The sequence below is a fragment of the Ranitomeya variabilis genome, chromosome 2, assembly GCF_051348905.1.
Source record: "Ranitomeya variabilis isolate aRanVar5 chromosome 2, aRanVar5.hap1, whole genome shotgun sequence".
NCBI classification, from domain to species: Eukaryota; Metazoa; Chordata; class Amphibia; order Anura; family Dendrobatidae; genus Ranitomeya; species Ranitomeya variabilis.
Window position 1 is genome coordinate 626,929,499 of NC_135233.1, and position 14,563 is coordinate 626,944,061.

Sequence of the window (14,563 nt, forward strand, 5' to 3'; positions counted from 1 at the left end):
TAAGATAACATAATGAAATGTAAGTGTCCTTTTCAACGTCAATCCCATTTTATTTGTAATTGTATTGTACCTATGATATTTGTCATCTTTATAAAATCTTTTTATACCTCTGTAAACACTGCCTACCTTTTTTGGAGTAAAATATAAAATTACTAGCTTGTCTCTCCCTGCTCTATAATGAACTGTCACATCCTGATAAATCCTGATAAAGGTATCCTCCCCGTGAACCGTGACATATTGGTAGCAGCACGGTGGGATTCCTGACACCGTGGTATTATTCTGTACAGTCCATGTAGTTCTCCCACTGATGGTATACACCGTGGTATCATTGTATACAGTCCGTGTAGTTCTCCCACTGATGGTATACACCATGGTATCATTGTGTACAGTCCATGTAATTCACCCATTGTTGGTATACACCGTGGTATTGTTGTGTGCAGTCCATGTAGTTCTCCCACTGATGGTAGAATCATAGAATGGTAGAGTTGGAAGGGACATCCTGGGCTATCTGGTCCAACCCCCTGCTCCATCCCGTGTAATATAGGAGAGGCCTCCATCCCGTGTAAAATAGGAGAGACCTCCATCCCGTGTAATATAGGAGACGCCTCCATCTCGTGTAATATAGGAGATGCCTCCATCCTGTGTAACATAATAGAGGCCTCCACCCTGTGTAATATGGGAGAGCCCTCCATCCTGTATAATATGGGAGAGGCCTCCATCCTGTGTAATATGGGAGAGGCCTCCATCCTGTGTAATATGGGAGAGGCCTCCATCCTGTGTAATATGGGAGAGGCCTCCATCCTGTGTAATATAGGAGAGGCCTCCATCCTGTGTAATATGGGAGAGGCCTCCATCCTGTGTAATATGGTAGAGGCCTCTATCCCATGTAGGTCCAGAAAGAAGCGAGGCTTGTGTAGAACTCTCTCCAAAGTGATCTTTGTCACCTTTTCCTTCTCATTTTGTGTGCATTCCCAAGGGAGAGCTGAGAGGTCCCTGGTTTGTCTATAAAAACCTTGGTGACTAAAGCTCTGCTCCAGAAGGAAGGAAACTGGTGTCTGTGCTTGGAGAATGCCATACTGGAGGTAAATGGTCTCAGCCTGATTGAGAAGCTCAGGATGGAGGTATCAGAGGATCTAAGGGAAACCAAAGGTCTTGTGTGCAGCCAGACATGCAAAGAAAAGTCCTGCTCCCAGATGCCACCATATAATGACCCCCCCACTGACATATGGGGAATTCTGCTCATCACTAGCCTCATGTCTTGTGTTTACAGGCTTAAGGAGGTGATGTGTCACATCTTGAAGGCCATTTCGGAGCTGATGGAACATGGCTTTGTGTCCTGGGAGACGTTCAGCCCAGCATTCATACAAAAGGTACACAGGAAGTTTGGGTAGCACCAGATGCCATGACACGCATGGATTGTGGAGAGAACTAGGGCAGCACCTCCGCATGGCCAACATCACCTGAGCTAGATGAAACACCATCTTTATCCTTACGTGGTGATTAAAATGTAATGGTACAAAATTATAGCCTCGGTATTCCTAACTAAGGCACATTCCAGTCGTGATTTCCATTGGTGACATTTAGTGTTGGACTGGAAAACAACGAGCCCACCACAGAACTTCATTCTTAGGGCCCACCATCCAGTAATAAAGAAATAAGAGGACAAAGTATGCAACATAAAGAACAGCAATCTGTACATAAGAGCAGCCCTCCTCAACTTCGCCTTCCTCCTCATCCTCCTCGCCTTCCTTCTCGACATGTTGGTGTCTCGTCTAATCCCAGTGACATGTTGGTGTCTCCTCTAATCCCTATGACATGTTGGCATCTCCTCTAAACCCAGTGACGTGTTGGTGTCTCCTCTAATCCCTATTTCAAAGATAAAGCCGTGTGCACTACTACTGGTGGTGCCCAGGTAGGTTCCCACACCATGTGATACTAAGGAAAGAACCTGGCACTCAACTTAATGCTTGTGAGATTTTAATCGTAGTAGCCAAAACGTTTCGGTCCTATATCTGGACCTTCATCAGTTACGTACTATGATGAAAAAAGTAAATGACTGTAGTGTCATATAAGGCACAGCATGGTCTGCGTCTGGTATTTGCGCAGATAGGTTTAGGCACACAGAATGGACTTATTCACGCTGATAGGTGCTGTGCTTGTGTCCAGACACGGTATCCCCGGGGATACCGTGTCTGGACACAAGCACAGCACCTATCAGCGTGAATAAGTCCATTCTGTGTGCCTAAGGCCATGTTCACACTTTGCGGTTTTTGCGGTTTTTACCGCGGCGATTTTGATGCTGCGGGTCCGCAGCAGTTTCCATAGCGTTTACATTAACATGTAAACCCTATGGAAACCGCAAACCGCAGTGCACATGCTGCGGGAAAAACCGCGCAGAAACGCAGTGGTTTAAAACCCGCAGCATGTCACTTCTTTGTGCAGAATCGCAGCGATTCTGCACCCATAGAAATGCATTGAACCGCTTACTTCCCGCATGGGGCTGTGCCCACGTTGCGGGAAGTAAGCGGATAATGTGCTGGTGGTACCCGGGGTGGAGGAGAGGAGACTCTCCTCCAGGCCCTGGGAACCATAAATAGTGTAAAAAAAAAAGAATTAAAATAAAAAATGATGTTATACTCACCTCTCAGCGCGGCCCGCGGCCGTCCGGTCTTCGGTTTGCTGTGCGAGCAGGACCTGTGGTGACGTCGCGGTCACATGACCGTGATGACGACGCGGTCACATGACCGTGACGTCACGAAGGTCCTTCTCGGCACAGCATCTTTGGAATCGGAGCGCCGCGTGCAGCGCCGAGGAGATGCGGACATCGGAGGGTGAGTATAACCAATTTTTATTATTTTTATCATTACTATTGATGCTGCATATTGCTGCATATGCAGCATCAATAGTACAGGAGTAATCCCGCAGCGGAAACCGCGGAACAAACCGCGATAAATCTGCAGGGATAACCGCAGCGGTTTTGCCCTGCAGATTTATCAATTCCGCTGCGGGATAAACCTGCAGAGCACACCGCAAAGTGTGAACATGGCCTAAACCTATCTGCACAAATACCAGACGCAGACCATGCTGTGCCTTATATGACACTACAGTCATTTACTTTTTTCATCATAGTACGTAACTGATGAAGGTCCAGATATAGGACCGAAACGTTTTGGCTACTACGATTAAAATCTCACAAGCATTAAGTTGAGTGCCAGGTTCTTTCTTTTAGTTGTCCTCTAATCCCTATGACATGTTGGCATCTCCTCTAATCCCAGTGACATGTTGGCGTCTCCTCTAATCACAGTGACATGTTGGTGTCTCGTCTAATCCCAGTGACATGTTGACATCTCCTCTAATCCTAGTGACATGTTGGCATCTCCTCTAATCCCAGTGACATGTTGGTGTCTCATCTAATCCCAGTGGCATGTAGACATTTCATCTCCCTCTAATCCCAGTGACATGTTGGTGTCTCATCTAATCCCAGTGACATGTTGGTGTCTCATCTAATCCCAGTGGCATGTAGACATTTCATCTCCTCTAATCCCAGTGACACGTTGGTGTCTCATTTAATCCCAGTGATATGTTAGCTTCTCATCTAATTCCAGTGACATGTTGGCTTATCTTCTAATGCTAGTGACATGTTGGTGTCTTCTCTAATCCCAGTGATATGTTAGCATCTCATCTAATCCCAGTGACATGTTGGTTGTCTCCTCTAATTCTAGTGATATGTTAGCTTCTCATCTAATCCCAGTGATATGTTAGCTTCTCATCTAATCATAGTGACATGTTGGCTTCTCTTCTAATGCTAGTGACATGTTGGTGTCTTCTCTAATCCCAGTGATATGTTAGGCTAGTTTCACATTTGCGTTTAAAAACGCAGCGTTTTTAACGCAAACGCATGTGGTGCAAAAAACGCATGTAAATGCGTTCAAACGCTGCGTTTTTTAGACGCATGCGTTTTTGCATGTGGTAAAAAAACGCGGCGTTTTGACGCGTTTACATGCGTTTTTTCCTGCGTTTGCGTTTTTGAAACGCATGATGAGAAGTGTGTGACAGCTGCCAATCATCAAAATCAACTAGAAAACCCACTATAAACAGAAATAGCTAGGGTTAGTGTTAGGATCCCTAGTAACCCTAGGGATCCTAACCCTAGGGATCCTAACCCTAACCCTAACCCTAGGGATCCTAACCCTAACCCTAGGGATCCTAACCCTAACCCTAAGGGTTAGGATCCTAACCCTAACCCTAAGGGTTAGGATCCTAACCCTAACCCTAAGGGTTAGGATCCTAACCCTAACCCTAAGGGTTAGGGTTAGGATCCCTAGGGTTAGGGTTAGGGTTAGGATCCCTAGGGTTACTAGGGATCCTAACCTTAGGGTTAGGGTTAGGGTTGGGGGGTGGCTTATCAGTGTGTTTTCTTGTGTTTTTCTATTGAAACGCATGCGTTTAAAAACGCATGCAAACGCATGTGCTTAAAAACGCATGCGTTTACAAAGACAGCAATACGTTTTTTTGCCGCGAAAAAACGCATGCATTTTTTTGCCGCAAAAAAACGCCGCTAGAAATTACTACAGGTTGCATTTCTGCAACAAAACGCAAGCATAAAAAAACGCATGCGTTGTCAAAACGCGGCAAAACGCATGCAAAATAACGCATGCGTTTTTAATGTTAAGTATAGAAAAAAAAAAAGCATGCGTTTTTTAGTGCTAAAACGCAGCGGCAAAAAACGCAAGTGTGAAACCAGCCTTAGCATCTCATCTAATCCCAGTGACATGTTGGTTGTCTCCTTTAATCCTAGTGGCATGTAGACATTTCATCTCCTCTAATCCCAGTGACATGTTGGTGTCTCATCTAATCCCAGTGATGTGTTAAGGTACCTTCACACTAAACAACTTTACAGCGAGAACGACAACGATCCGTGACATTGCAGCGTCCTGGATAGCGATCTTGTTGTGTTTGACACGCAGCAGCGATCTGGATCCCGCTGTGATATCGCTGGTCAGAGCTAGAAGTCCAGAACTTTATTTGGACGTTAGATCGGCGTGTATCGTCGTGTTTGACAGCAAAAGAAACGATGTCAGCAATGTTAAACATGGAGCTAACGACCTGTAAGAACGATAAGTGAGTCACCGCTACGTCACAGGATCGCTCCTGCATCGTTCTGGAGCTGCTGTGTTTGACATCTCTACAGCGACCTAAACAGCGACGCTGCAGCGATCGGCTCGTTGTCTATATCGCTGCAGCGTCGCCGAGTGTGATGGTACCTTTAGCTTCTCATCTAATCCCAGTGACATGTTGGTGTCTCCTCTAATCCCAGTGATATGTTAGCATCTCATCTAATCCCAGTGACATGTTGGTGTCTCCTCTAATCCCAGTGACATGTAGACATCTCATCTAATCCTAGTGACATGTTGGCATCTCATCTACAGGTCTTCATTTTTTTTGTCAGGTTGTGACCTTTGTGAACCTGAATCTGATGCTTCTGGAGATCACCAGGTTGGCTCTGATCATCCTGGAGAGTGTGGTCCAGAGTAACACCACACTGGGAGCCATGGTCAGACAGGAGGTTCCTCTGGATAGACTGCTCATGCTTCTGCAGCTGTACGTTTTTTCCCCTGATATTTATGAGGTTTAAGTTTGTATTAAAGAGAAGTATTTCTATCATATGATGCAGAATCCTCTCAGGGCTACAGACAGGCCTTTAGACTCAGTGTTTTCTGCTCTTGTAGGCCTGATCAGGAGACACAGATTAAGGTGATGGCGCTCCTTGTGGCCTTACTACAGACGGTCGGTGGGCAAGACAGAGCGGTAAGACACTGGTTGGGTGTATTGCCTTGTTCTCTTCATTTGCTGTAAACTGCTGAACTCCTTTATCAGGAAATGCTGGAATATCTGTGGAAGAAGAACATGAGGCAGTTTATCCATAAGGTGAGCGATCCAGACATAGAAGGCGGCCATGTGTTGGATACTGGCCCAGACGTACGTGTTTTGTGTTCCAGAGCATTATCCACGGCTGGCCACAACTTGGAGATGAGATGCGTCACTACCTCTATGTGCTGCAGTGTCTTAGCCTCGGCCTACTGGACGGGCGGATGAGAATCGCCATGGATCCCAATGATGCTGTAAGACAATGCTCACATTTTTCGAAGTGTCAGCTTCTAAAGCCAAATTTCACCCATTAGGCACCGTTGTTGGACAGGAACAAGTCGGGGTCAATTCCAGGTTCAGAAAGTAGTCTATAATCCTAAGTAGCTTAAATTGTTCACTTCTAATGATAAGAGTACAAGTCAGTAATAGTGGTCAAATAACCCCCCAAATGTTCATACATGTGTGTGTAGAAATCTCCAGGACCTTGTGCCCTCTGTGTGAGTGGTCTCTATACAATCTCTCTTAGAGGGCAGCCATGGAGAAGTACTGATTGTGTCCACATACCAGACATCCTCCATGGACACAAGTGGTGCTGTCTCCCATTCACACACAACCACCACATCTTGGCTGAAGGACATGTCTGGAGAGTGGCCATATTGTGAATGTCCCTTTTTATAAATGGTGCCCTCACGGTCCAGGTGTGGGATCATTCTAGTGCTATTTACAAAGTGTAGAAGTCAGATTCTGGCAAATAGACAGCCCAAAAGAAGTGTTTAAGAGGCCAGCACCGCTTCATGAATTTGGCACACCATAGAGCAGCACTTTTCTTTCCTGGTGTAAGTAACGTTTTCCTGGAGCGGTTTCTCTAAATCTTTTGTTGATACTTTTTTTGTGCTTTTTAAAATGTTTATTTTGGGGGAGATTTTCTATAATTTTTTAAGTTTATTTAGCAATGAATATAATGCTATCGTTTTATCATGCAAAAACATCTAAAAAATGCTCAGAAACCTTCCCGGTGTCTTTGGGACATTTTTGTTGCCTTTTCATTAACTTCTATTGTAAAGTATGTGACATCTTCAGTGGGGTAAATGTGTGAAGAATGGTCAGGTGCTTCTTCTAAATGCTTGGTGGTTTTGAAACCTGAAGGTAATAAAAATTTAAAAAAAAACTATCAAAAGCTTGAATATCGGAACAGTTATTTTTAAATAAAAATGCTTTCAAGCATTTTTAAAGCAATTTTTTAAGTGTTTTTCAGAGCTGATCTACTTTAAAAAAAAAAAAAACAACTCCAAAAAAAAAACAACTCCCGTCCATTTGCACATACGCTAGTGTTTGGAAATACACCTGGCAAATGAGATTGGAATTTGAAAACTTTTTAAAAAGGCAGCATGTCACTTCTTTCAGCATTTCCTCAGCGTTTTTCACCCATAGAAAGCAATGAGTAAGTGCAAAAACACAAGTATCAGGTTTTTGCACCAAAAACGCAACAAAACCCAAGAAAGTTGAATCATGATTTTTTTTATTTTTTGAGCACCAAACCTTATCAGTGTGCACAAGAGACAATAGAAACGCAGCAAATATGCAGCAAAACCTGCTTTTTTTTTAAAGACGAGGAGGGAGGACAGAGAAGCCAGAAGGACGAGGAGGAAGGAGGACAGAGAAGCCTGGAGGACGAGGAGGAGGGAGGATAGAGGAGCCTGGAGGAGGGAGGATAGAGGAGCCTGGAGGAGGAGGGAGGACCGAGAAGCCTGGAGGACTGGGAGGAAGGAGGACAGAGAAGCCTTTAGGATAGCGAGGATAGAGGAAGATAGAGGGACCTAGAGGACAAGAAGGAGGGAGGATAGAGGAGCCTGGAAGACGAGGAGGAGGGAAGATAGATGAGCCTGGAGGAAAAGGAGGAGAGAGGATAGAGGAACCTTTAGGACGAGGAGGAGGGAGGATAGAGGAGCTTGAAAGATAAGGAGGATAGAGGACAGAGAAGCCTGGAGGGCAAGGAGGAGGGAGGACAGAGAAGTCTGAAGAACAAGGAGGAGGGAGGACAGAGAAGACTGGGGGATGAGGAGGAGGGAGGACAGAGGAGGAGGGTGGAGGAGGGAGGACAGAAGAGCCTGAAGGACAAGGAGTGAGGACAGAGAAGTCTGGAGAATGAGTTGGAGGGAGGACAGAAGAGCCTGAAAGACAAGGCGGAGGGAGGACAGACAATCCTGGAGAACGAGGAGGAGGGAGGACAGAGAAGCCTGGAGGATGAAGAGGAGGGAGGACAGAGAAGCCTGGAGAATGAGGAGGAGGGAGGATAGAGGAAACTGAAGGATGAAGAGGAGGGAGGACAGAGAAGCCTGGAGAACGAGTTGGAGGGAGGATAGAGGAACCTGAAGGATGAAGAGGAGGGAGGACAGAGAAGCCTGGAGAACGAGTTGGAGGGAGGATAGAGGAGCCTGAAGGACAAAGAGGAGGGAGGACATAGAAGCCTGAAGAATGAGGAGGAGGGAGGACAGAGAAGCCTGAAGAATGAGGAGGATGGAGGACAGAGAAGCCTGGAGGAAGAGGAGGAGGGAGGACAGAGAAGCCTGGAGGAAGAGGAGGAGGGAGAACAGAGAAGCCTGAAGGAAGAGGAGGAGGGAAACGCATCATTTAGATGAAGTCTTTACAAAATATTCTAAGATTGCATCTGTGACTACAAGTTAACACTCTATGATCCTGCAATGAATGACCCGTTTATGTAGACTAGGTGCACAGACTGAGAAGAACCTCATGATATCATATCATGATATCCCGTAGAATATAAGTCCGCAAGGACAGGGTCCCTCCCCTATGTACCAGTCTGTCATTGTAAATTTATGTACTGTAAACGACATCTATAACCCTGTATGTAACCCCCTTCCTATGTACAGCACCATGGAATTAATGGTGCTGTATAAATAAATAATTATAATAATATCATAGAGAGCATTTCTTCTTCACACTTTTAGGAACAGAGACAGCAACTCCAAAATCTACGACTGGTGGCTTTTCCAAATGAAGTTGAAGAAGGCAGCCATATGACATCAGAGAAACGTCGCTCCCTCTGTGCCAAGGAATTCCGCAAACTGGGCTTTACGGTGAGTTATTTCTGTGCAGAACCCTAAGAACCGCATGCTTTGCTTAACTGCATTCATTAGTTTTCTCTCATGTTGTATTTGATGCTTTCCAGAATGTTCTGCCTTTGCCGCTTAACCTTGACACTGTGTTAGTACAGATGCCTGTCATTCCTTTATCTCCGGGGAGGGAAAACATCACCCAAGAGAGTCTTATATGAATGTGTTTTCACCAGTAGCAGCCTCGGTATCATGGGGTTTGCTCCACTGACAAGTCCGCAGTTTGGGAAGGGCTTTAGGTGCTTTGGCCTTTTTCACCCAATGAACAATTCCTTGTCTGCAGCTTTTGGGGTAATATGTGGAACAGGATTTCATCATCACTCATCCCACAGATTTATTTATTTTCTCTGTTCAATGTAAAGATTCCAGATTTTAAAGTCATGAGTGGGTCACTATGGACCTGTATGATATCGTCGTGGGTGGGATCTGAGGCATCTGTCTGAAAATGCAAAATTTCTTCTCTTGCTCAGAATAATGGCAGTCCATGGCAGGACCTTTGTCATGTTCCTCCTGGACTTTTGGCTCTTGACAATATGGTGTATTTCTCAACACGTTGGCCTAGTGCATACAGTCGGGTGAGTAGTTCTGATCAGACGGTCAGTGGTCGGCCGACACCTGCTAGTCCATCTATGGAAATTCTTTGACATGAGCTACTAAACTACATCTTGTTGAATTTTCTATAGTTTGTACTTGAAAATAGCAGCCGAGAAGACAAACATATTTGTCCATTTGCCCGAAGCAGCATTCACCTAACCTTGATCCTCTGTGAAATCCTACAAGTTGGAGAATCCGGTATGACAATGGATCTTCATAGTTCTTCTCTTTCTGTAATAATCTTGTCTTATCAGCATACAACTCGGCCTTAAAGGGAACCTTGTCAGTAGGAACAACCCCCCTGAGCTGTCTATATGGCCACAGGTCATAAATGAGAAAACTTGCGAAAGCGATCAGCATGACAAATAATTCAAGAAGATATACTATATAAAAATAATAATAATTCTTCACTGCTGATCAGAGAGATATTGGATAAAATATACCAGACCGGTTGCTAGAACAATGACACGAAACATAGAGGCAATCAAGCCAGAAAAAACGACCAAATAGTCCAAAAGTATAAAAGTAAGAACACTCTTTATTTAAACCAAATATGTTACAGGCTAAAAAGATAGGTGCACCACAAATGTGCAGATACTATGAAACCCCGCAACTGTGGCAGGAGTGCAGAGAACCAGGGAACCACCAATCACATCAGTAATATTACAGACAAGGTACATTTACCCCTCCCCATTATACAAATTTAATCAGGGGGAGAAATCAGTAAGTAGTGTGACTATAACTGCCCATAAGAAAAAATGTAACTCATGGAGGCAATGTTATCAAATAAATAACCCAAAGGCAATACGGTCATGAATGTAATTGCACCGACTAAGGGACAGATCAATAGCCGATGGGATAAACATTACCTTAACAGCGGTGCAGATATAAGGATTCCCGGGGTCCGTGCACTCACCCCGACGCACGTTTCGGATGATCTCCTTCCTCATCCACTATTTGGTCGTTTTTTCTGGCTTGATTGCCTCTATGTTTCGGGCCACAGGTCATAGAAAGCTGAATAAAATGGCAACTTGATATCTGTGATTCGATCTTTAATTTTAGAGAAATCCACTTTTTTCTTAATATGTAAATGAGCCATCTATGGGTTGGACATGGATCTCCCTGAGAATCTGCCTCATGTGTAGTTGTTGCCAAGCCAAGTTTTTTTAATACAGCATACAGTGCGTTTCAAGTCTTATTAGTCTTCTTCAGGTATTACATTTGAAGAAGACTCATAAGAGTTAAAATGCGTTGTATGCTGTGTATCCTACCCACTGTGTTCTGGGAGCGCACACTGCCTGGAGAACAACTACACATGTGGCTTCCTATTGAAACACCTTGAGTGCCTTCACAAGTGCTCAGGATTGTGCTGCAAATCGGGAACAGGGGGAACAACAACTAATTCGCCCAGTGGAATTATAGACAAGTCTAAAAAGTCATAAGAAAGGTGAGTGCAAATAGCACTTGTTTAACATACATTTGAATCTAGTTGCTGCACTTAGAATCTGTGCTCTCTCCCCTCTTCCCATTTTCCTATCTGCCTCCAAAGATTATTGTAAATGAAAGGAGGCATTACAGATGTGAGTCATGTAGATCAGGAGAGCTGACTGTCAGTCACTACATGTCTCATCCTGGTAATCCCCCTTTCTGTTAATGTTTGACTCATAGATCCAAAAAGCTCATTTGCATACAAGATAAATGTGGATTTCTCTGGAATAAGAGATGGAATCACAGAGATCAAGGTGTAATTTTATGCTCCATTTTCTGACCTGCGTGCCCATATAGGCGGCTTGGGAGGGTTGATCCTACTGGCAGATTCCCTTTAAGGACAAATCGACTATATTCTACAGAAATGTCATGATTTAGAAGGGTTTTCTACAGTACATCATGAGACTTCTTACAGTGTATCTGAGAATTTCTGCACCTGATTCCAGTGCTGGGACCACAATGTGAGACTGCTCCAACCCGCCATAACATGTAGATAATCCCAAAATTCCAGACAAAAGATTAGCAACAGCATTTATTTCAATCGATGTCAATGATTGTGCCAAAAGGTGTAGACAAACAGAACCAGCAACTTTTAACACATGCCTGGATCAGTGGCAAGCAATCTTTTTCTATGAACGTTGATTAGACCCTAACTCTAAGGGATAGTTATCATAATTTTCACCATCTCAGGAAAATAAATAGTTTCAGTGGTTACTTCTGCCTTGTGCTTATAGAAATATCAAATACCTTCATGAACAATAAAAGAATTACACGGACATTGTGTATATATGAAGAAATGGACAGAGACTCTGCAGTAATCAGATCATTCACAGCCATTACATCCTACCTTCCCAGCACATGACCTCCTACATTTCCAGCACATGACCTCCTACCTTCGCAGCACATGACCTCCTACCATCCCAGCACATGACCTCCTGCCTTCCCAGCACATGACCTCCTACCTTCCCAGCACATGACCTCCTACCTTCTCAGCACATGACCTCTTACCTTCCCAGCACATGACTTCCTACCTTTCCAGCACATGACCTCCTACCTTCCCAGCACATGACCTCCTGCCTTCTCAGCACATGACCTCCTGCCTTCTCAGCACATGACCTCCTACCTTCTCAGCACATAACCTCCTACCTTCTTAGCACATGACATCCTACCTTTCCAGCACATGACCTCCTACCTTCCCAGCACATGACCTCCTACCTTCCCAGCACATGACCTCCTACCTTTCCAGCACATGACCTCCTACCTTCTCAGCACATGACCTCCTACCTTCTCAGCACATGATCTCCTACCTTTCCAGCACATGACCTCCTACCTTCCCAGCACATGACCTCCTGCCTTCCCAGCACATGACCTCCTGCCTTCTCAGCACATGACCTCGTACCTTCCCAGCACATGATCTCTTACCTTTCCAGTACATGACCTCCTACCTTCCCAGTACATGACCTCCTACCTTCTCAGCACATGATCTCCTACCTTCTCAGCACATGACCTCCTACCTTCTCAGCACATGATCTCCTACCTTTCCAGCACATGACCTCCTACCTTCCCAGCACATGACCTCCTGCCTTCCCAGCACATGACCTCCTGCCTTCCCAGCACATGATCTCGTACCTTCCCAGCACATGATCTCTTACCTTTCCAGCACATGACCTCCTACTTTCTCAGCACATGACCTTCTACCTTGTCAGCACATGACTTCCTACCTTCTCAGCACATGATCTCCTACCTTTCCAGCACATGACCTCCTACCTTCCCAGCACATGACCTCCTGCCTTCCCAGCACATGACCTCCTGCCTTCCCAGCACATGACCTCGTACCTTCCCAGCACATAGCAGCTTTACGCAGTGGAGAATGTCTGCACAGAGGCAATAATGACTCCTTGGTGTTGTGTGCGTTTTTCTTTCTTCAGCTCCTGTAACCTTCTTTCAATCCTGACACTTCTGTATTTAATGAATGAATGTAGGAAAGAGAGATATTTAATATACACAGGACCTAAATGGTTAATTAATTATAGCGAGATTTGATTCGTGCAGATATGTGGGGATAATAACCCCATGCCAGCCTGACAGACATTAATGTTAGTAGACAAATTCCGCTGCTTCTCTTTCTATATCTTTTCCAACAATACAGATTGACATCAGATACATTCCCACTCTTTACAGTTCGTCACATTTCTACACTATCACAGCAAGAAACCTTTATAAGAATTCACATGAACAGTTACATTAATTATTGACCCTATGGCAAAAAATTAACCATTCACTATAATGACGTCCACCGGGTTGTCCATTATTTTAATGGAAAAGAGAGCAGCATTCGGTACTTTTTCCTTTGATAAAATTGACAGAAACTGCAGAATTCTCCAGCACAAGTGAATTATTGGTAAAAAACGGTCTTCACTATTGAAATGATTAATAACTTTGCAATTCCCTGCTGCCTCCGGCCCAACACTTTTTGGCCCCTCAGATTCCCCGAGTCCAGTGCAGACACAACAAGTGAGCACTAGTCAATCAGTGGACGCATTGGTGACTGCAGTGGTTTCCACGTTACCACTACTGCCAGTGATCGCCTGCAGCAGTTATCTGCTGACATGGTACGAGACTGGCAGGAGTCCAGGGAACATGACCACAGCAGCAGACTATTGGTGAGGTGATTATTAGTGATGAGCGAGTATACTAGTTTCTCGGGCGGTCTCCGAGTATTTGTAAGTGCTCGGAGATTTAGTTTTCGTTGCGGCAGCTGCATGATTTACGGCTACTAGACAGCTTGATTACATGTGGGGATTCCCTAGCAACCGGGCAACCCCCACATGTACTCAGGCTGGCTAGCAGCCGTAAATCATGTAGCTGCGTCAACATAAACTAAATACAGTTTACAAATGCAAAGTTACAAATACTCGAAGACCACCCAAGCGTGCTCGGGAAAACCCGAGCAACGAGTACACTCGCTCATCACTAGTGATTATTACCAACTATATAAATTAGTAAAACTATTCTTGACATCCAATGCAGCAGTAACCAACTGGATTCAGTTAGACACTGACATGTTTGTTTTTATGACATTTCAGCCTCGGAGACAGGGCAAGATTTCCTAACTCTGTTTTATGCACAAGACCACTTTCTCCAGGAGCTATTCTGTGTTTGCATTCAGGTGCTTAATAAGACTTGGAAGGAGATGAGAGCAACCCAGGAAGATTTTGACAAGGTGCAGTAACTGGATAGGTGATCTGTGTTGCTGGTGGTGGTGGTATGCAGTTCTTTTAATGCTTATTGACCACTATAGATTCTGGATACATACTGTAGAAACAATTAATATATAAAAACTAGATGTCCCATTGTGAACGGACACTCCACGTTGACCACATAGGGCTAATGGCCTAATATGTTGTGCAGTATAAATATCACTTGGTTTATTTTACATTCAATTAACAAGTCTGAAATGATCAGGAAACAACAAGTTA

At 44.5% G+C, this 14,563-nt stretch overlaps 1 protein-coding gene across 5 annotated transcripts in view; it reads left to right on the forward strand.

Moving 5' to 3' along the window:
* ELMO3 (engulfment and cell motility 3) overlaps window positions 1–14,563 on the forward strand; it is a 118,254-nt gene that overhangs the window by 60,936 nt on the left and 42,755 nt on the right. For all 5 annotated transcript variants that reach the window (XM_077289038.1, XM_077289037.1, XM_077289036.1 and 2 more), the window contains 9 exons: window positions 1,271–1,370; window positions 5,450–5,601; window positions 5,730–5,808; window positions 5,878–5,928; window positions 6,000–6,122; window positions 8,838–8,966; window positions 9,473–9,577; window positions 9,686–9,794; window positions 14,171–14,307. In XM_077289038.1, coding sequence (XP_077145153.1) covers window positions 1,271–1,370; window positions 5,450–5,601; window positions 5,730–5,808; window positions 5,878–5,928; window positions 6,000–6,122; window positions 8,838–8,966; window positions 9,473–9,577; window positions 9,686–9,794; window positions 14,171–14,307 — 985 coding nt within the window. The remainder of the gene's footprint in view (window positions 1–1,270; window positions 1,371–5,449; window positions 5,602–5,729; window positions 5,809–5,877; window positions 5,929–5,999; window positions 6,123–8,837; window positions 8,967–9,472; window positions 9,578–9,685; window positions 9,795–14,170; window positions 14,308–14,563) is intronic.